General features: G+C 47.8%; 1 protein-coding gene across 2 annotated transcripts; it reads left to right on the top strand.

The window, feature by feature from the left end:
• The first annotated feature begins 572 nt into the window (after positions 1 to 572).
• CIRBP (cold inducible RNA binding protein) lies at positions 573 to 5298 on the top strand. Of its 2 annotated transcripts, none has more exons than XM_081895955.1 (7): positions 573 to 734; positions 1210 to 1316; positions 1744 to 1882; positions 1978 to 2068; positions 2165 to 2232; positions 2721 to 5045; positions 5171 to 5298. In XM_081895955.1, exons 1-6 carry the CDS (start codon positions 632 to 634, stop codon positions 2735 to 2737), a joined length of 525 nt encoding a protein of 174 aa, XP_081752081.1. In that variant the 5' UTR covers positions 573 to 631; the 3' UTR covers positions 2738 to 5045; positions 5171 to 5298. The 2 variants fall into 2 exon arrangements, with proteins under 2 accessions (XP_081752081.1, XP_081752082.1); XM_081895956.1 differs by having other exon boundaries at positions 2168 to 2232.
• Positions 5299 to 19848: the final 14550 nt, after the last annotated feature.

Below are 19848 nucleotides of genomic sequence, written 5' to 3' on the forward strand. Positions count from 1 at the left end.
CTACTAATCCCATTCAATACAAGAATACCGTTTTTTTTCTTTGCTTCGCTTCCCCCCCCCCCAATCCTTTTTCCTTTTATTTGCCTACTTGCAAAAGAGGAGCCTTCCTTCTACATTGCCAACAATTCTGTAGAAGGGGGGACGTTTGTGGCAAATGTGGCTTTTCATGCAGGGCTGGTTAGTACAGTGGTACCTCTGGTTACGTACTTAATTCGTTGCGGAGGTCCGTTCTTAACCTGAAGCACCACTTTAGCTGATGGGGCCCTCCCGCTGCTGCCACCGCGCGGTTTCTGTTCTCATCCTGAAGCAAAGTTCTTAACCCGAGGTACAATTTCTGGGTTAGCGGAGTCTGTAACCTGAAGCGTATGTAACCCGAGGTACCACTGTACAGTATTTTTATAAACAAAGGTTTAAAGGTAATGAAATTGTTTTCTCTTGGATGGGCACTCCTTGAAGGAAACAGATAAAACAGGATTTGGGTCACTGGCTGCTAAGCTCCTTAAGTTTTGAGTGAGTCGTGACCTCACCCGGTTGATGATCCGGCAAACTTGTTCTAGGAGGGGTGTTGTGTTTTGTCGCCTTGGGCGAATGCTGAACACGAGGCTTGTTTTTTTGCTCCCAGGGGAGAAAAATGGCATCAGATGAAGGAAAGCTCTTTGTCGGCGGCCTCAGTTTTGACACCAATGAACAGTCGCTGGAGCAAGTCTTCTCTAAATACGGACAGATCACTGATGGTAATTTAAAAAAATAATTTACTTCAGCATTGATTGGTACGTGGTAGGCTCAGCTGGTATAAAAGGTAACCTTGAGTTTGCCTCACACTCAAATTAAGAATGAAATAAGCACTCGGATTAGCACGAATTCTCATGGGGATAAGTTTGGCTTTGTGCCCTGCACTTAAGTTGACCAAAGGGCTTAAATTTGTCCTTCCAGTGAGAAATTTAAGAGAGAGCCAGTGTGGTATATTGGTTAAGAGTGGTGGACTCGTAATCTGGTGAACCGGGTTCACGTCTCCGCTCCTCCACATGCAGCTGCTGGGTGACCTTGGGCCAGTCACACTTCTCTGAAGTCTCTCAGCCCCACTCACCTCACAGAGTGTTTCTTGTGGGGGAGGAAGGGAAAGGAGATTGTTAGCCGCTTTGAGACTCCTTCGGGTAGTGATAAAGTGGGGTATCAAATCCAAGCTCTTCTCTTCTTCCTTCCCGCCAGTTGTTGTCGTCAAAGACAGAGAAACCCAGAGGTCCAGAGGGTTTGGCTTTGTCACCTTTGAGAGTGTTGATGATGCTAAAGATGCGATGATGGCCATGAATGGCAAGGTGAGTTCTGTTCTGTGGTGGCTGTTCTGAACAGTGGTCCTTGGTAGGACAGAAGTCCATCCGTTTTTAGGATGTGATCACGATAGAACAACTGTTAAAAGTTAGCAGTTTGGGGAAACGTAACTTCTCGGTGGTGGGGCCTCCCTGTGGAACGCCCTCCCATCAGAGGTCAAGGAAATGAACAACTACCTGACTTTCCGGAGATATTAGAAGGCAGCCGTGTCTAGGGAAGTTTTTAATGTTTGATGTTTTATCGTGTTTTTACTATTCTGTTGGGAGCCGCCCGGAGTAGGTAGGGAAACCCAGCTAGATAGGTGGCGTATAAATAATAAATTATTATTAACTGAGGATCTGTTTGATAGTCACTGCTTTTGTGCGCGTGTTAATTGTGGAGCACTGCTAACCCCGAAACCCCTCGTTTTTCCAGTCTGTCGACGGCCGCCAAATCAGGGTTGATCAAGCAGGCAAATCGTCCGACAACAGGTCCCGCGGCTACAGAGGCGGCTCGGCTGGTGGCCGGGGCTTTTTCCGCGGAGGCAGAGGCCGGGGCCGGGGCTTCTCCAGAGGTGAGCCCAGGCTTGCAAGTGGCCTCTGTACTTTCAGGCTTTGGTTGCGTTGAGCTCGATGCAACTCAAGCCTCTGTTCGGTTCTCCTTCCCCAGGAGCCGGTGGAGACCGAGGTTACGGTGGCAGCCGGTTTGAATCGAGAAGCGGGGGATACGGTGGTTCTAGAGACTACTATGGTGGCAGCAGGTAAGCCCTGGGGAGGTTGGGTCAAAAAACAGTCCCGTTCGCCCGCTGGTTGTAGCTGTGCCTTATGAATGACTATCTTCTCGTCTCTCCCCACAGCAGGAGTCAAGGCAGCTATGGCGACAGGCCTTCAGGAGGTTCCTACAGAGACAGCTATGACAGTTATGGTAAGCCCTAGATCATAAGGGAAAGGATACACTGACGTGGGAATGCCTGGAGCCTCTTTTTGATTTTTGCAGGGATGGTAACCTTTGGAAAAGTACCGTTAGGTTCGCTTTGGAGCCTATTTGCCGGCAAGCCTCTCCTTGCCCTCCAAAATCGCCACTCTTCTGGCAGGCCTTTAAGCACTCGCGCCACGGAAAGGCAGGGAGGGGAACCCCTGCCCTCATTAATGCATGTGCCACGCTTAGTCGGACCCAAAGCCAAAATTGCGAGTCGTTCGTGGCTAGCGTTTTTTTCCCCCGGAAGCTGGAAATGACGCCAGAGAGACCCTCTCGAAAGCCCAGGAGCGAAAAAGAAAGGGGTGGGAGATAAGGAGAGATAGCGTTGGTAGCCTTGAGGTGCTGCTTTGCAAGCGAGTAGGGGAGGAAAAAATTGCTGGGACCTTTGTCTTTGCTTCAGTGCCTTTACAATTCTGCCTGCTTCTTGTCCTCAGCTACACACAACGAGTAAAAAACCTTCCTGGCTCAAGATCGTCCTTCCAATGGCTGTATTTATAAAGATTTTGGGAGCTTCGCTGAAATCCGTTCTTGTGTAGTCATCTCCTTTGTATTCTCACTTTTGTAGTAAACTCTCAGTTCTGACCTTGTCAAAACAAAAACACAGCCTGGCAGCTTCTAATATGCGATGGTCTGTTCAGACTCAAAGAAAGCTCTGGGTTTTTCCTCTCTCAAGTGTTTTAACGTTGTTGTTTTTTTAAAGCACTTAAGATTTTAGTTCATTTGTGAGCAGAGGTGTGTGTGTGTTTGGTTGTGTGTCCTTTAGTGTGTGTTGTTTTGTTTTTTTATTAAAAAGAAAAAGACTGGAAGGTTTTGGGGCCCCATTTCTGTGGATTTTTGGGTTTTGTTTTGAGCGAGAAAGGACCGTAATTGTTCAGTAGAAGCTGAGCAAGCTGTGAAGTCGGTTTGTTTTAGTGCATCGTTTTGTAACAAACTTTAGTGTAGCAAGGTAGGCGCTGTAGCCGGGGTATGACTTTATAAATGACTTTAAAAGGCAACCCACCTTGGTATACCTAAAGCGAAACTTTGCTTGTATGTTCAACCTGCAATTTAAGAGACTTTTGCTTGTATGCCATAAAACGTATCCCAGAAAGACTCTGCAAATCTTAACTCGCAAGAGGCTCGTGGGGAAAAAAATGTTTATTTCTGTTGTCCTTTTTTTACTGGAAGAAAAGTATATGCCTAATTCAATTGATGTTGTAATTTTGAAGTGGTTTAAAAAGGATTTCTTGTACAGTTTTCCTTTTGGCTTCACGAAGCCTATTAAAAGTCCATCTGAAAAAAAAAATCATATCTGCTCTTGAAATTTTACATCTTGCTGCACAACACAACTCTGGATTTGAGCGTCAAAAGTGTACAGTCAGAGAGGAAAGGCAGCTAGCTGCAGAGAGAGGATTTTCAGGCTGGCTATCATAACGGTGGCAAAAACAACGCAAATCTTACTGTACTTTTAAGGCCTAGATAGACGCCAGGTCAGGTTGAGGGTGATTGAAGCTGAAGCAAGAGTAGCTAAAGGAGCGTAGCCACCTCCTTTCCCCATCCATGGGGTCCGTTCTCAGCTTGGCTGGAACGGATCCAACCTTTGAAAAATAACAACACGGCTCCCCATTGTAATTTGCACCTGTCAGAGCAGACAGCTTGTTTCAAGAGTTAGCGTGTGAGGAAGAATTAGCTGACACCTTTGGTAGCTTGAAAAGCCAGCCAGACGTTCTTAGCCGACAAGGGAGCCTCGTTCTAACCGGGGTCAGCTGCCGCCGCCGCTGCCAATTCCTTGACAGTGTTCCAAGGCCGATAACTGTGACCTAATTTAGCTAGCTTTGTCGTTGCCTTCTTAAGTTCTGAGAATTCTCTGCTAGCGTATGGAAAACGGCAGTGCCTTGACGAAAAAGCGAAGTGTTGTGCATCCAACAGAGAGAGAGAGAACCTCTGGGACGAAAGCTGCTCTCTTGGCTAGTTCATATGTGGGGATAGTTCCGTAATTCGAGGTAACTCCTTTCCTCATGTCCGCATTCTTCCTCCTGTTGAGAGCTCATATTTATATATATATATTTTTGAAAGTCTGAATGTTTTAACCCGTCCGAAAGCAAAAAAATTTCTCTGCCAATTTTGGTCAGCTGAAAAAAACCACCCTTTAAAAAAAAAATCCTCTTTTTTTTAATCTCCTGTACCGAGTCTTGGTTTTTGTGGCATAAATTCCACGTGGGTCAGAAGGGGTGTTTCGTTCACAGCCATTTCTTTGCCGGTAGGGTAGATGTCAGATGGGGAAAAAACAAATTCCCCCCCAAGGGACTAATGCTCATCTCGGGAGACTCTTCCTTAAGACTTAAGTCCACGTAACTGTAATGTTCTCTGCCATCGTGTTTGCGTTTTAACTTTCCCCCCGTAGCCCACGCTTATTCCTAAGCAACTGTTTTCCTCCGCGACTAATGCTTTTTGTGGGGGGGCGGTTCAGCTGCCATTGTCCAGTCCGAGGGGGACGCAGGTTCAGTCTTGGAACACTTGACCCCCATGCTGGACTCTTGAGAGTCAGTGCGGGTTCGCAGAACCCTTTTGTGGGGAAACTGGTTGCTGTGGGGGGCGGATTGTGTGGGGGTGGGCAGGGTAGAAAGCATAGGGGTTTTGCCGTGTGCGGTATAGATATATTTTTGTAACCCGAGTTTGTCTTGGCAGGTTGACGGAGGGAAAAAAGACCATTGATCAGGAAGTGGTTTTGAGGCTGAGCGCGGAACATAGACCGTAAGCCAACTTCGACTCTTTAGCAGGTAAGGTTCTTGGTGGTTTGCTAGGCGTATGGGTTTTGTTTTCAGATTAATGCTGACATATATATATATCCTAAGTTTTCTTGTCTGGGGTGCTAACTGCGTATTCCCCCCATCTTCTCTTTCAGTCGCGTGCTGCATGGAAGAGGACCGGCGAGGAGCACACCGGCCTCCAGGCTGGGCAGCAAAAGCTTCGAGAGCTGTTTGCATTTTTTAAAATGGATTCAACAAGGCTAATAAAACACAGGGCTACAAATACGGCTGAGTTGTGCATATACGCTGAAGGCAACGGGGAGTCATGGCATGGGGAAATGTGTTGGCAACACTTGCACCCCCAAAAAACGCACATTGTGGAGTCGTTACTAGCCTAGTTGAATTACAAGAGGAGGGGAATGTAGCTCTTAAGAAAACTGCTTAGGGATGGCTCTAGCCCTCCGTATCTAGGAAGCCTTTAACCCCCCCACCCTATTACCCTAGATCCTTTATTTTGGGGCTGGGTCCTGAGAGAAGCCTCCCAGGTTGTAAAGAGTTCTGGCAGAGCGATGCTGAGCGTTTAGGAATGAAGGAGCCCTTTACCAGAAGGCTGTTCTGTGAACTAGGGGACATTCCCGACACAGCGCAGGAGGAGTCTGAGGGTAAAACGTCTTTCTACTCTGTACAAGTTAGCTGAGAGCTTTTGAGGCTCTTGGGTTAAAGGGATATTTCTTGGAGAGTGCAGGGAAGGGGCGAGCTTTGCAGCTCACTACTACATTATTGCTTATTTCGTAACCCGCACACTGCTTCATTGCAGTATACAAGAATAAAATAGTAAATAAATAGAAATGTTTAAATCGGCAGTAAATCATAAGCTTCAAATTCCAACCTTCTACGTATCTGGGAAGGCTTTGCTAAACATGTTTTAATCGTGCGCTAGAAAGAGTACAGTAATTGATAAAAATAGGTGCCCTGGGTTCTCCCTACAGATAAAGCTCATTGGCCACCAAAAGCTGGGTTTCAGAAACAGCATATACCATATTTTTCGCCCTGTAGGACGCACTTTTTCCCCTCCAAAAATGAAGGGGAAATGTGTGTGCGTCCTATGGGGCGAATGCAGGCTTTCACTGAAGCCTGGAGAGCGAGAGGCATCAGTGCACACCGACACCTCTCGCTCTCCAGGAAGCTATCCGCAAGCCTTGCGTGCCCAGGGGAACTCCCCTGGGCGTGCAAGGCTTGCGGGCGGCAGCCTGCTGCCCGGTGCGCATGGCGCCCTGAAGTAGAGCGCCCCGCGCGCCGGACAGACATCGGCCAGCCCCACAAGCTCGGGGGGCAGCGGGGAGGTGCAGCGCCGCCATCCCACTGTTCCCCAACCTGGTTTGGGGGGGGGGGAATAAAGGAAAAAATATTTCCTCTATTCCCCCCCCCCCCCAAAAAAAAGTAGGTGCGTCCTATGGGACGAAAAATATGGTACCTAAAACACTCAGCCCCAGTAAACAAAAACAGTAGCTTTTGAAGGCTGTAACTTGGTGGATTTATGGCTCTGAATCTGCCGGGCTCCCAGAACTCAAAAGCAATTTGCCATCAGCCTGGCTGCCACACATCCCGGTGTGGCAGGAGGCAGTTAGTGTCTCCAGTTTGCAAGCTCTGCATAAATCCAAAAGCTTGCTCGCTTCAGCTCCTGCCTGTTTTTAAAACCAGCATTCGATCAAGTAATTTCTCAGCCCTAAAATGGAAAGGGGGGGTGGGTTTTTTTTAAAAAAAAAAAGTGTAAAGAGCTTTGTATTAACACTGCAGCCCGAATCTGCTTTTAAGATTTGACCAGAGAGGTTCCCAACGTGACTCTTCATTCAATCATTTAAGGCTGTCTCTGCAATCTTTAAAACACACAAACAAATGGGACGTGGAGAGAGAAAGAAATCAAAACTTGGGAATCCGTTCTTAAAAGAGTTTACCAGTTCAAACCCTTAATTGTGATTTCTACCATCTGTCCTAGGCAGCCTTCTGGAGCACTGGAGAATTTAGTAAATTTGTACAATGCCCTTCATCTGTAGATCTTGGGGGGGAGTTTACAACATAAAAATACAGGATAAACATCATAAATCTCCCCTCTACCCCACAAACATTTAATGAAAAGGACTTCAATAAGGAAAAGATCTGGTTGAAGAGGAATGTGTTTCGCCTGGTTCCTAAAGCTCTATTAAAGGCACCAGCTGTATCTCCATGGGGGGAAATCATTCCTTAAACTCTATGTAGGTTTGCAGCCCGCTAAATTTAGAGTAGACCCAAATCTCTACTTGCCAGTTTAACAAGGAAGTTTGAGGTAGCTCAGTCCATAGGGCACGAGTCACTTGATCGCAGGGCTGTGGGTTCGAGCCCCTGGATGGGCAAAAAAAGTCACGGGGTCCCACTTTACGATTCCATGAAAGGATGGACTAAAATTGCGAGAGAGGAACACAAAAAAGCCATAGCGGCAGGCTCCTCACTTAAACATGAGCTGGCGCACGTAGACAGGCCATGTTCTTCAAATGGATCTGCTCAGAATATGACATAACGCTACATCAAACCCCAAGTCTTATGCCTGATATGACAGCCTTTTAGATCCTTGGGAGTTTGCCTAGCCTCAGGGGTAGGCAACCTAAGGCCCGGGGGCTGGATGCGGCCCAACTGCCTTCCAAATCCGGCCCACGGACTGCCTGGGAATCAGCGTGTTTTTACATGAGTAGAATGTGCCCTTTTATTTCAAATGCATCTCTGGGTTATTTGTGGGGCCTGCCTGTTGTTTTTACATGAGTAGAATGTGTGCTTTGATTTAAAAATGCATCTCTGGGTTATTTGTGGGGCATAGGAATGGGTTCATTTTTTAAATTCAAAATATAGTCCAGCCCACTAGACGGTCTGAAGGACGGTGGCCCAGCCCAAGGCTGAAAAAAGCTTTTTGCTGACCCCTGGCCTAGCCTTAAATCTCCCAAGGTCGGCTAAGGTTCCCCATTGCCCATCGTCCTTTAAATGTGAGCATAGGCTAGTACCCTTTGACATCCCCCTCTGAAATTTTGGCCATCCCATAGTTTAATTGCACTGCGTAAAGAAGTGCTTTGCCTGCTCTGAATCTTTAGGCAGAGGGGGGCCAGACTTCTAAAAGCCATGTCTCCAGATGCTGCTCTCAATTGTCATCTTCTGGCATCCTTTAAAGGCAGGAATGCTTAATTCGAGGGTCATGGGTTCAAGACCCATTGGGCGGGAGGTTCCTGCATCACGGAGTTGGACTAGATGACTGGGGTGCCTTCCAACTCTTCCACAGTTCTGCAATTTCAGACAAACGGGGCTTTTTTCATCTCGCCTGCCTGTTGCTCCTCCCTGGGCGCACACAACATTTTCCAGGAGAGCTGGGTGCCCTTCTCTCGATTCTCCTTGCGGGCAAAAAAGCAGGATTTTTAAAACCTGTGCCTGTTTTTCCCAGCAGAGGGTGCTTTACGGCAAGAGAAAAAGACGACAGAACGGTGATGGCCGTTCAGAAATAATCTCTGCGGGGAAATAACATACTTGAGGTCAGAGCTGGGGGGACCCCTAGTGTGCAGAACCGCGGCTTGATGCTAGAGCTTCCTGTGTTTTCTAAATTGGTCCTTTTATTTAGAACAATGAGGACTAGATTCTTTATTCCCAAGGAAGGGAGGATAGATAGTGGTATTGCATGCAGGGTGGGCTGAGAAGGCTTGAAATCTTGCAGCTGCCAGTCAGTGTAATAATAATAAATTTTATTTATATCCCGCCCTCCCCACCCGAAGCCGGGCTCAGGGCGGCTAACAACAATAAAATAGTACAACATTCTAAAATCATTCATTATAAAATTAATCCAAATCAAATTGATGGCAGCCATTGGGCTAGAGATTCTGTGAAGATTGCCAAAGGGAGGGAGTCAGGCAGTGCCCTGGGCAAAGGCCTGGTGGAACAGCTCCGTCTTGCAGGCCCTGCAATAATAATAATTTTATTATTTATACCCCGCCCTTCTGGCTGGGCTTCCCCAGCCACTCTGGGCGGCTTCCAAAAAAATATTAAAATGCTGTAATACATCAAACATTAAAAGCTTCTCTAAACAGGGCTGCCTTCAGATGTCTTCTAAAAGTCTGGTAGTTATTTTTCTCTTTGACATCTGGCGGGAGGGCGTTCCACAGGGAGGGTGCCACTACCGAGAAGGCCCTCTGCCTGGTTCCCTGTAACTTGGCTTCTCGCAGTGAGGGAACCACCAGAAGGCCCTCGGAGCCGGACCTCAGTGTAGGCAATATCTAGGCAGCTGAGTGACATCTGGAAGGCTAAAAATCCCACGGCTTTTAGGGAAATGCCAACCAGACGTTGAGCTGAACTGGCTTCCAGAGGCGACATTCCCAGTCTTCCAAATGACAACAACACCCAGAGTTGAACTGTGGAACTCCCTTACACAGGAGGCAAGGACCGTTTTTTCTGCATCTGACCAGTTGCCCCCCTCCCTAGGTGCACAAACACCCCCCTCCGATTTGCATTTGCCTCTCGCACCCGGAGCATCCATGCCCAGAAATAGTATACCTCCGAAAGGTGGTTGCTAGGCGGCAAAATATACACCAGGGAGGCTCCTGCTGCTTTCTGGCCCAGTGCTGTTAAGGGATATTCAGCCGACAGCCAGACCAGTCACTGACACCGGCTGCACAGCTATAAGAACAACCTTTTAAGACTTTGAGATTGCTTCTTTCCTCCTCCCTCCCCCTTCTTTCTTCCTCATATGTTCAGTCTCATTTTCAGTTGTGGGCCTGATTTTGATTTTTGTAAGCTCCAGTACCCCCCCTTTTCCCCCCCATGGTGGTAGGGGAGGCATCTTAAAAAGTAGAGACATCACCTTGCCAACAAAGGTCCGTATAGTCAAAGCTATGGTTTTCCCAGTGGTGATGTATGGAAGTGACAGCTGGACCATAAAGAAGGCTGATCGCCGAAGAATGGATGCTTTTGAATTCTGGTGCTGGAGGAGACTCTGGAGAGTCCCATGGACTGCAAGGAGATCAAACCTCTCTATTCTGCAGGAAATCAGCCCTGAGTGCTCACTGGAAGGACAGATCGTGAAGCTGAGGCTCCAAGACTTTGGCCACCTCATGAGAAGAGAAGACTCCCTGGAAAAGACCCTGATGTTGGGAAAGATGGAGGGCGCAAGGAGAAGGGGACGGCAGAGGACGAGATGGTGGGACTGTGTTCCTGAAGCGACCAGCATGAGGGAGGCAGTGGAAGACAGGAGGGCCTGGCGTGCTCTGGTCCAGGGGGTCACGAAGAGGCGGACACGACTAAACAACAAAAGGGGAGGGATGCAAATAATATATTTCACCGGGGAAAATTGGCCGCCTTTGACAGGGTTCCTCTGTAGGGGAGAAGCTGGGCAGAAGGTTTGCCTCTCAGGCCCAACAGAGGCATTCCTACAGAGGCAGCAGGTGGATTAAAAAAGCCAGCCCATGTTTTGGAGCTCTGAGCCTCCGCGTCATAGGAATGCCTTGCGTGTTTTGTCTCAGCCTCCTGGGTTTATCTGTTCCTCCTGGGGCATCGCATCTTTTTTTCCATCCAAAACACAGGCTAGTTTCCATGCTCTCCATCCTTTTCCCCTGGTCCTTCTGAAGCAATAAACAAAAAAAACCCCAGCTTTACGCAGAGAGCTGTGCGCTCATGGGCAGCGCCATTTGAGTGTTTTGTTCCTTTTGAAGCTCCACACCTTGTCGATTTAATAAAGCTATTTTCTGACCTGTTTTGGGGGGAGCCTTGGAAAAACAAGCGGTTGGACTGCGATGGGGCTGGGTCTCCCTTGTTTGTTGGCATGGGGGAAGCCTCTTGCAACTGCTCTTGGGACATTGGGGGATCTTTGGCAAGGACTTGGGGACCTGTAAAGGTAAAGGGTCCCTTGACCGTTACGTCCAGTCGTGGCCGACTCTGGGGTTGCGGTGCTCATCTTCCTTTACTGGCCAAGGGAGCCAGCGTACAGCTTCCGGGTCATGTGGCCAGCAGGACTAAGCCGCTTCTGGCGAACCAGAGCAGCGCACGGAAACGCCGTTTACCTTCCCGCCGGAGTGGTACCTATTTATCTACTTGCACTTTGATGTGCTTTCGAACTGCTAGGTTGGCAGGAGCAGGGACCGAGCAACGGGAGCTCACCCCGTCGCAGGGATTCGAACCACCGACCTGATCGGCAAGTCCTAGGCTCTGTGGTTTAACCCACAGTGCCACCCGCGTCCCTTTTAAGGGGGAACTAAGAATGTCAGAAAAGCCATCTGGATGCTCCAGGAAGCAGGATTCGAACACAAAAGCAGCCCTCTTCTCTCCTGTGGCTTCCGGCACCTGGTGTTCAGAAGCCATTTCTGCTTTGTGAACAGTTCTCTCGCCGTGAAGAGTTCCTCTATGAAATTGTCCATTCATCCCTCTCAAATGATTTATTTCTTACATTTAAAAACCCGATTTTGACCTCCCCCTTCTGCAGTTGCTTATATTTTTTTATTTTCACTGCATATCCAAGTTAAAGCTAATTATTCTTTATCCAATATACTCAAAATTATTATTTTTCATCACTGCACATCTTTATATCAACCCTGCTAATGATTTAGTCTGCTTACAATAATGTTTTAAATACTCAATAAAACGATTTCTACTCTGAATGAAAGCACTATCTTGGTTTCTTATTCTTCCATTAAGTTTCACCATTTCTGTATATTCCAACAATTTTTGCTGCCATATTTCTTTGGGATGTTATCTTTTTCCATCCCTGGGCACAAATCATTTGGGGCTCCGTGATTGCAAACATAAATGAATTTTTATATTGTTTTGATTTCTCTACCCCTATTCCCAAAAGCAAAGCCTCTGGTTTCTTAATAAAAGTTATATTAAACTTCTTTTTTTCAACTCAATATATATAATTTCCTAGTAAGCTTTTGCCTTCTTACAGCTCCACCACATCTGACAGAAGGTAATTTCCTTCTTACATTCCCAACAAACATTTGATTCACATTTATGCATTTTCGCTAGTCGGTTAGGTGTCAGGTACCACCTATTTTCAAATAATTTTCTTTTACGCACTGTAAACTTCAAATGTACCTTCCACAGTCGTTCCCAGGCTGCCATTTCCATCTTGTGTCCTGTATCCACTTCCCAGTGTATCATTGATGATTTCACTTGTTCCTTTTTAAAAGCCATCCGAATTTGGCGGCCAAGCTTGTGGCAGTGAGTTCCGCAGGTTAACGATGCAGAGCGAGGAAAAAGAGGAGAGCTTTTATTTCTTCTGCCCTGAGTCTCCTGACAAACTGTGCAGCCCTCTATAGATAAGTCTCTTTGACAGGACTTGTTTCCCCAACGCTGCCGGTTCTTCGCCTGTTGAAACCTCAGTTGGCAGAAATGGAAAATGGGCACAGGCTTGTTTTCTGATGCTCCAGCAAACTTTTTCAGCAGGGGGCCGGTCCACTGTCCCTCAGACCTTGTGGGGGGCCAGACTATATTTCGGGGGGAAATAATGAACGAATTCCTATGCCCCACAAAAAACCCATAGATGCATTTTAAATAAAAGGACACATTCTACTCATGTAAAAAAATGCTGATTCCCGGGCCGGATTTAGAAGGCGATTGGGCCGGATCCGGCCCCCAGGCCTTAGTTTGCCTATTCATACGAGGGATGGAGCTGCTCCGAAACCGATGGATTTGATGGCAAGAGATCCCGAAGAATCATTGGGAAGAACTTTCTGACGGTAAGGCCTGTGGAACAGATTCCCTGGGAAAGTGCTGGACTCACTGGCCGTCCTCTGGTCGGTCAGTGTCTCATAGCCTGACCTACCTCCCAGGGTGAAAATAAAATGGGGGTGGGCGGGGGTGGCAGAGAACCACACAATGCCACCTTAGAGGGAAAGGGGAGCGGCAAATCGTATCAACAGTTTATCGCCAAGAGGAATAATACAGGCATATTCAATAATTTGGGCGATATAGGTTGATAATATTAGGGATGCGGGTGGTGCTGTGGGTTAAACCACAGAGCCTAGGACTTGCCGATCAGAAGGTTGGCGGTTCGAATCCCCACGATGGCGTGAGCTCCCGTTGCTCAGTCCCTGCTCCTGCCAACCTAGCAGTTCGAAAGCACGTCAAAGTGCAAGTAGATAAATAGGTACCACTCCAGCGGGAAGGTAAACGGCGTTTCCGTGCGCTGCTGTGGTTCGCCAGAAGTGGCTTAGTCCTGCTGGCCACATGACCCAGAAGCTGTACGCCGGCTCCCTCGGCCAATAAATCGAGATGAGCGCCGCAACCCCAGAGTCGGCCATGACTGGACCTAATGGTCAGGGGTCCCTCTACCTTTACCTGGGCAAAATGAGGGGGGGGGGGTGACTCAGGAGAGCTGTCCCAGAGCCCTCCCCTCTTAACTACAAAAATGAATTGACTTTGGCAGGGAGCAAAAACTCTGTGCATGCTTCTTCGATCCCTCGTAGCCGAGTAAGATTGTCTCCCATAAACACGGTTTTAACAGTGAGTCCGTAAGTGACTGTGGAGGCCGATTCTGGATCCCCACGTCCTTCCGGCTCCCTCGGCCAATAAAGTGAGATGAGCGCCGCAACCCCAGAGTCGGCCACGACTGGACCTAATGGTCAGGGTCCCTATACCTTACTAGGTTGATAATCCGGCCCTGCCTATGAAAGTGTATAGGGCAGCTCAAAGTAAGACCACCAATTTAATATGTCAACACGTACAGAAGTCATTGCAGTTGTTGTATAAGGGATTATTATTTCAACTGGAATGTCAGATTTTGGAAAGCAGAAATAAAACCAAACCCATCAATTCTAGCCACCTAAATTATATAATTGGGTATCTGAATGACTGGCATTAGCAATTGTATTATAATTTGGCCTTGTTATAACGAGGCTACTAAAAAGGTAAAGGTAAAGGGACCCCTGACCATTAGCTCCAGTCGCGGACGACTCTGGGGTTGCGGTTTAACCCACGTCCCTAACGAAGCTACTATTGGATGTCAATTGGAAATTAATAAAAATTATTATCGGAGCAAGCCTTATCAAAATGAATGGGCATAATTGGCCCGTTCATTTCAATAGGTCTTCCCCAAGGAGGGCTGGGTTGGAGCCAGACCATAATAATATGTACAAACTCCTAATAATAATTTAGAAGAGGTGCTGACATATATATTGGAGGTCCTGTGTAAATTCAATATATTGGGGGCAGAGGAGCCACACACCACAGATTCAAGGCAGACATTTAGAGCACATGGGAACCCAGTCTTGGCTGGGGAGGGCAGGGTATAAATAAAAATTATTATTATTATTATTATTATTATTATTATTATTATTATTAACTGTAGTTTCTCTGGGAACTGTACCTCTGCGACAGGGTTGGGTGGAGGGGAAACTGCCATTTCCAGGATTCCTCTGTGTGTGTGTGTGTGTGTGTGTGTGTGGATTGTCATGCGCTTTAAATGCGCATCAGATGCGCTTTAAATCCGTGCTGCGGAGGCTGCGATCTTCGGCGAGAGGCTAGAACTGATTCAAGAAATTGATTTTATTTTTCCTTTTTTTTTAAAAAAAAAAAAAGGGAGAGATAGTGATGAATAAAAGGATCAGGGCTTCGGTTATTTATTTATTTACCTGCGCGCTTTACATAACCCTAACCCCTCCCCTCCCCTCCCCATTCATTCAAATCAAACCCCGGATACCCGTCCAATCAGAAGCGTCTCATTATCCTTGAATGACACACACACACTCACTCTTTGTGGTCACGTGGGTTGCCCCCGCCCCCCCGCGCGCAGCTTCCTCTCCGCGTTCCTAAGTGGGTGGGTCCCTTTTCATTCATAAATCCTCTCTGTCCCTTTTAAATCAAAATTAAGGTGTGAGCTACGGGAAGGAAGGCGGAAAGCGGGGAACCCCCTTGAAATCTGAGAGGGAGAGAGAGAGGATCCGGAGCTCCGCTTTTTCTCCTGTTTTTGGAGCTTTTAGTTATTTATTTAGATGCGAGTTCACGAATTTAGGTGAGTCCAGAGGATTATTATTGCTATTATTAATTCTAGGGAGCCCTAAATCTTTCCTCCTGCAACATCATTCATTCTCCTTTCCTCTGTGTGTCCATCTGTTACGCTCTCTTCCTCTTCCCATTCTTTTCCCCTCCCCTTTTTTCTGTAGCCTTATCATTTTATTCCTAATAATAATAATATTTAAAAATAAGATAAGCAAAGGAAACGTCGCTTCCCTTGCCCAACTCCTCCCACCCCCCCCCAAAAAAAATCCAGACCATTTTTTTTCTTGCTGGCTTGGATATTTCCAATGTGTTTTCCGCTCCATTAAAAAAATTAAAAATTTAAATTTAAATTACGCATGCATCACCCAGTTTTGCAATTGAGCCGAGGGGCGGGGGAAAGAGAGAGATGTCTGTGTGTTGTGATGAACGGAGATGGGTCTCCATTAGGTGAATTTCTCCGGGGGGAGGGTGTGAATTTTTTAATTATTATTATTATTAAATGATCCGTTTGTTTGTTTTGGAAGAAGGCGGCTCGTAAAGAAGGATTTGCTCAAGCGGCGCTGTCATTCTGGGGCTTGCAATGGAAGCGGGGGGAGGAAAAGAGAGAAATAATCTACATTTTGATTTGCATGAAAGCGAAAGTCCTTCCTCTCCCTCTTTCTATGGGTCTACTCGGGGAAAGCGTGCAGCGCCTTGCAGCAGATCCGAGAAACTGACTAATATTTTCCCGTTGCAAGGAGACAGCTGCAGCCGACCTCCTTAAGGAGGGAAGATAATCATGCAATCGACTTATTTTCATTTTCATTTGGGAGGAAATGATTCGGCTGGCATGATCTGACTCAGCTTTTACGCGGAGTTGAGACATTCCCCCCGCTCACCCCCCCCCCCAGTTAGTCATGTCCATTCATCTCAACCTATTTTATCCTTGGTTGGATCCAAACGTGGGTGCATGAATTCTTGTTTTTAAAAATTTCTGGATATATAATATATATTTTACTGTGCAGATTAATTTCTCCCCAAACCCCAAACGGAATCGTTAATGCAAATCTAGTCCTTATTATTATTATTATTTATTTTATTATTATTTATTTTATCACCCCGCCCATCTGGCAAAGCCACCGTTGTTTAGGCGTTGTAAATGCCAAGAGGGCAAAATTAAAAATATCCATGCTTTTACCCTGGGAGCAAGCCCTGCACTGAATGCATCTGGCCTTGACTTCTGAGTAGACCTATGCTGGAGTGGGTGTGTTGTTGTGGTGGTGGTTGTGTTGTCAGAAAGGCAGAGAGGGAGATCCTCACCTCTGAAGCTGGCGGAGGTTTTTCTGTTGTGGGTCGGATCCTGCCTCCCAGCAAAAGAGGTGGGGGAATTCCTCTCTCTCTCTCCTCCCCCCCCCCCCCACTCTCCAGCTTCTCTATCAGCTACCAAAATAAGTACCAGCAGCAGCTTTTATGTCTGCTGCCTCTGTCCATCCACCCTGGTATTTAAAAACAAATAAAAATAATTTTACAGCGGATCCTGTGCGAAGGGAGCGGCTGTCAAGAAACCCAGGCAAATCATGGCTTGTAAACCCTTTTTGCAAAAGGAGAGAGGTGTTCCTTTGTTTTTGCATGCAAAAAAAATGCAAAAGGGTTTGTGTTTATCTATAATTTCGCTGCATTCGTTGCTCGATTCAGAGGCAGCTTCCTCCATTCATCCCTTCTATCTGTTCGTCTTCACATCTTTCCTCCCCCCTCCAAAAAAATCTGTCCTTTTATTGCGTTGACAGCAGCAGCAACATTGTGCCTTGCAGCCCTCTTAAACCCCTGCCTTAGCTTTTCCCCATTTCGATTTCTTTTAAAACTCACTCCCTATAGTGTCTCTCGACTATCTCTTACTTAATCCGGCCATTGGCTTAAGATGGAAGTTGTGGAGTTACGACTGGGTAGAAGTTCCGTAGCCAGGAGAACTCTACCCCAGTGTGGGGAAGAGCAATAGATCTACAGTGGTACCTCGGGTTACATACGCTTCAGGTTACAGACTCTGCTAACCCAGAAATAGTGCTTCAGGTTAAGCACTTTGCTTCAGGATGAGAACAGAAATCGGGCTCCAGCTGCGCGGCGGCAGAAGGAGGCCCCATTAGCTACAGTGGTGCTTCAGGTTAAGAACAGTTTCAGGTTAAGTACGGACCTCCGGAACGAATTAAGTACCGTACTTAACCCGTTACCACTGGAAAAGCATAGGGAGCTTCCTTGTACAGTGGTACCTCGGGTTACATACGCTTCAGGTTACATACGCTACAGGTTACAGACTCCGCTAACCCAGAAATAGTGCTTCAGGTTAAGCACTTTGCTTCAGGATGAGAACAGAAATCCAGCTCCGGCGGCGTGGCGGCAGCAGGAGGCCCCATTAGCTAAAGTGGTGCTTCAGGTTAAGAACAGTTTCAGGTTAAGTACAGAACTCCGGAACGAATTAAGTACTTAACCTGAGGTACCACTGTATTTGCCTAGTTGCTGTATTAAACCGAGAGCAGCTTGCCCACTGAGATGATTCCTTAAGGCAGAAGTCTGTGTCTGAGCGTCCTGGGCCCTTTGAATGATTGACGCAAACAATTCAGAGGATCTGTCTATTCACAGATTTTGGTTTTTTTTAAGGAGTGGAACCTCCATATATAGCTGCAGTCTATCTCTGATTGGGACGCGGGTGGCGCTGTGGGTTAAACCACAGAGCCTAGGACTTGCCGATCAGAAGGTCGGCGGTTCGAATCCCCGCAATGACAGGGTGAGCTCCCGTTGCTCGGTCCCTGCTCCTGCCAACCTAGCAGTTTGAAAGCAGGTCAAAGTGCAAGTAGATAAATAGGTACCCATCCAGAGGGAAGGTAAACAGCATTTCCATGCGCTGCTCTGGTTCGCCGGAAGCGGCGTAGTCCTGCTGGCCACATGACCCGGAAACTGGACGCCGGATCCCTCGGCCAGTAAAGTGAGATGGGCGCCGCAACCCCAGAGTCGGCCACGACTGGACCTAATGGTCAGGGGGGTCCCTTTACCTTTACCTACTTTTGCTATGTTGTGGTTTTGATGGAACAGCTTGGTGGGTAGAGCACGATACTCTACATCTCAGGGTTGTGGGTTTGAGTCCCATGTTGGGCCAAAAATTCCTGCGCTGTGGGGGGGTTGGACTGGATGACCCTCAGGAGCCCCCTTCTGACTCTAATCCACAGCAGGTAGGGAGTTGATGGACAGACAGGCTGCTTTTCTCATTTCCACACACACACCCTCTCTGATGATCATGGAAGGATTTCATCTCCATGGTGACATGAGTTGCAAGATGTTTTCCCCCCCCCCGCTTGCAGGCTTTTAACCCTGCAGCTCCCGGAATTAAAATCGGCAAAGAAATAACCTCATGGTTAGGGGGAATTGGAACTACAACTCCCATCTGCCGGTGCCAGCACCGCGGTTGGGAGACATAGTCTGAATCGCTGAGACGGCAGGAGGCTGTTCTGCCCTTAAACCCAGTGCGCTGCCTCCGGCTGCAGGACAGACAGACAACATAGAATAGAATTGGAAGGGGAGGTCCAGCAATGCACGAATATGCAGCTGTCTCGAACCTGCAACCTTGGCATCATCAGGGCTGCGCTCTGACCACCTGAGGTATCCATCACACATAAACACACACAGAGGGAAACTCACAAGCAAGGAATGACAGAGGACCTGGGCTTTCCCCCAGCTTCTGGTAATCAGAGATAGGTAAAGGTAAAGGGACCCCTGACCATTAGGTCCAGTCATGGCCGACTCTGGGGTTGCGGCGCTCATCTCGCTTTACTGGCTGAGGGAGCCGGCGTACAGCTTCCGGGTCATGTGGCCAGCAGGACTAAGCCGCTTCTGGCGAACCAGAGCAGCGCACAGAAACGCCGTTTACCTTCACGCCGGAGTGATACCTATTTATCTACTTGCACTGGTGTGCTTTCGAACTGCTAGGTGGGCAGGAGCAGGGACCGAGCAATGGGAGCTCACCCCGTCATTGCAGGGATTCGAACCGCCGACCTTCTGATCGGCAAGCCCTAGGCTCTGTGGTTTAACCCGCAGCGCCACCCGCGTCCCCTATAGCAAAAGTAGTCGTACGCAATGAATAAATGCACGGCCAAACCGAACAATTTCCTCCTAAATCACAACGAGACCTGAAATGAAGGCGCTGAAGGCCAACAGCAACAACCCTCTAGCCCAACGTTCAAAGCTATTCTGTAGCAAGTAGCACTTTTCACATGCTCAGAGGCCAGGTGGCTCGAGACCACACAGTGGGGTGCTAAGCTTTTGTGAACTTTTGGGGACGCTGTGGGACTTGGAGCGAAAAGGCATTAATGGGGGCAGTGTGGGGATTTATTTATTTTGTGGGAGGGTCCACACCATACCTTTAAACCTTGAGACGTCCCCGAAAGGATACTGGGAACTGTAGCTGAACGGCGCTGCCCATTGTACCTCTGTGAAGAGTAAGAACCACGGATCCCGGGATTCCTTGGGGGGTCCCATGCGTATTAAGCGCGGTTCCGGTGTGCTTAAAAACTTGCTCGAGCCACGGCCTGACTTGGTGGAAGCCAACTCTCTTATTTAGCTCGGAACCATGTGGACTAGAACCCATATTTTGGGGGAAAGGGTTGTTGCTCTGTGGCTGCACGCAGAGATACGATGGGGGTCGGAAGAGAGAGAGAAAGAAAGAGAGAGAGACCCCTCTGCCTAAAACCCCAGAGAGTCGCTGCCAGCCAGTGTTGGCAACCCCAAACTAGACCAGCGAATGGCTTGGCTCGGTATATAAACCAGATTAGACCAACCAGGAGGACGAGGCAGGATCAGGGCAGCGGGTTCA

Source organism: Podarcis melisellensis (genome assembly GCF_964234715.1).
Source record: "Podarcis melisellensis genome assembly, chromosome: 18".
Classification (NCBI taxonomy): domain Eukaryota; kingdom Metazoa; phylum Chordata; class Lepidosauria; order Squamata; family Lacertidae; genus Podarcis; species Podarcis melisellensis.

Coding starts and splice junctions, on each gene's coding strand:
- CIRBP (XM_081895955.1), top strand. CDS start 632: ATGGCATCAGATGAAGGAAAGCTCTTTGTCGGCGGCCTCAGTTTTGAC. Junction 735..1,209: donor ATACGGACAGATCACTGATG/GTAATTTAAAAA, acceptor CCTTCCCGCCAG/TTGTTGTCGTCAAAGACAGA. Junction 2,069..2,164: donor GACTACTATGGTGGCAGCAG/GTAAGCCCTGGG, acceptor CTCTCCCCACAG/CAGGAGTCAAGGCAGCTATG.